The sequence below is a fragment of the Asparagus officinalis genome, chromosome 3 (assembly GCF_001876935.1).
Source record: "Asparagus officinalis chromosome 3, Aspof.V1, whole genome shotgun sequence".
NCBI classification, from domain to species: Eukaryota; Viridiplantae; Streptophyta; class Magnoliopsida; order Asparagales; family Asparagaceae; genus Asparagus; species Asparagus officinalis.
In genome coordinates, this window is record NC_033796.1 from 24,324,465 (window position 1) to 24,325,537 (window position 1,073).

The window sequence follows — 1,073 nt, forward strand, 5'->3', positions numbered from 1 at the left end:
TATGAGATGAGGCTCCAGAATCTAGTACCCAGGGTTTGTGAGAAGAAGCTATGTAAGCATCCATACCTGAAGAGGATGCATGAGTAGCCGAATGACTGTTCTGAGAAATCTCTAGCTGGCGTAACCTCTCATAATCTGCCTGAGAAATCTGAACAGTAGGAACAGTAGTAGCTGGATTACTAGAAATAGTAGTAGAAATAGGTGAGCGAGTCGACTCGGCATCGGCTACTTGGGCCCATTGAGGACGACCAAACTTCTCCCAGCATTTCTCAGAAATATGATTGATCCTCCCACAATGACCACACTGACGTGAACCCCTATCAGAATCACCCTGTCTCCCACTAAAAGAGCCACGTCCTCCCAAAGAATCACGACCACGACCACGACCACGACCGCAGCCTCTGCCTTTACTAGAGAACATGGCAGACTGATCCACTGAAGGTGGAGACGGTGCAGAAGTATCAGAAGAAACACCAGTAGAGACCTGCATGACTCTGGAGAATGTAGCAGTCAGTGAGGGGATGATATCTCCACCCAATATCTGTCCTCTCACCTGGGACTGCAAGTTAGGGTGCAATCCAGAAAGAAACTTGGACACTGCCAAGTCACGGCGATATCCCAACAGCATCGCCGCATCAGCTACTGCAGGCTGATGCATCTCCAGTTCGTCTATCAGTCCCTTTAACTCACCAAAGAACTCCGGAACTGACCTATCTCCCTGTTTGAGCGTAAACAGTCGCTCATAAATCTCAAATATACGGGAAGCATTCTTTTCATTTCCGTACATAATCTTCAGGCTGTCCCACATCTCCTTCGCAGTGGTTAAGAACATAACACTGCTACTAATCTGTGGTTCCGTGCTGTTGAGGAGCCACGTCATAACACAATAATCAGACGAGAGCCAGGAACTGTAGGTGGGATCTGTGGTGGGTGGAGGAGAGACCAGAAGATGTGGAAGTTTGCTCTGAGCGTCAATGAAGATGCGGAAAGCCTGAGCCCAGAACAGATAGTTTGTACCATTCAATTTTATTATAGTCCCCAAGACTACCTTGGGCGCAGAAGTCTGACCAGCA

The 1,073-nt window shown here is 48.1% G+C and overlaps 1 protein-coding gene across 1 annotated transcript in view; it reads right to left on the reverse strand.

Moving 5' to 3' along the window:
• LOC109834800 overlaps positions 1-1,073 on the reverse strand; it is a 14,071-nt gene that overhangs the window by 635 nt on the left and 12,363 nt on the right. The window contains exon 3 of the mRNA XM_020402814.1: positions 29-991. Within this exon, the coding sequence (XP_020258403.1) occupies positions 29-991 (963 nt within the window). The remainder of the gene's footprint in view (positions 1-28; positions 992-1,073) is intronic.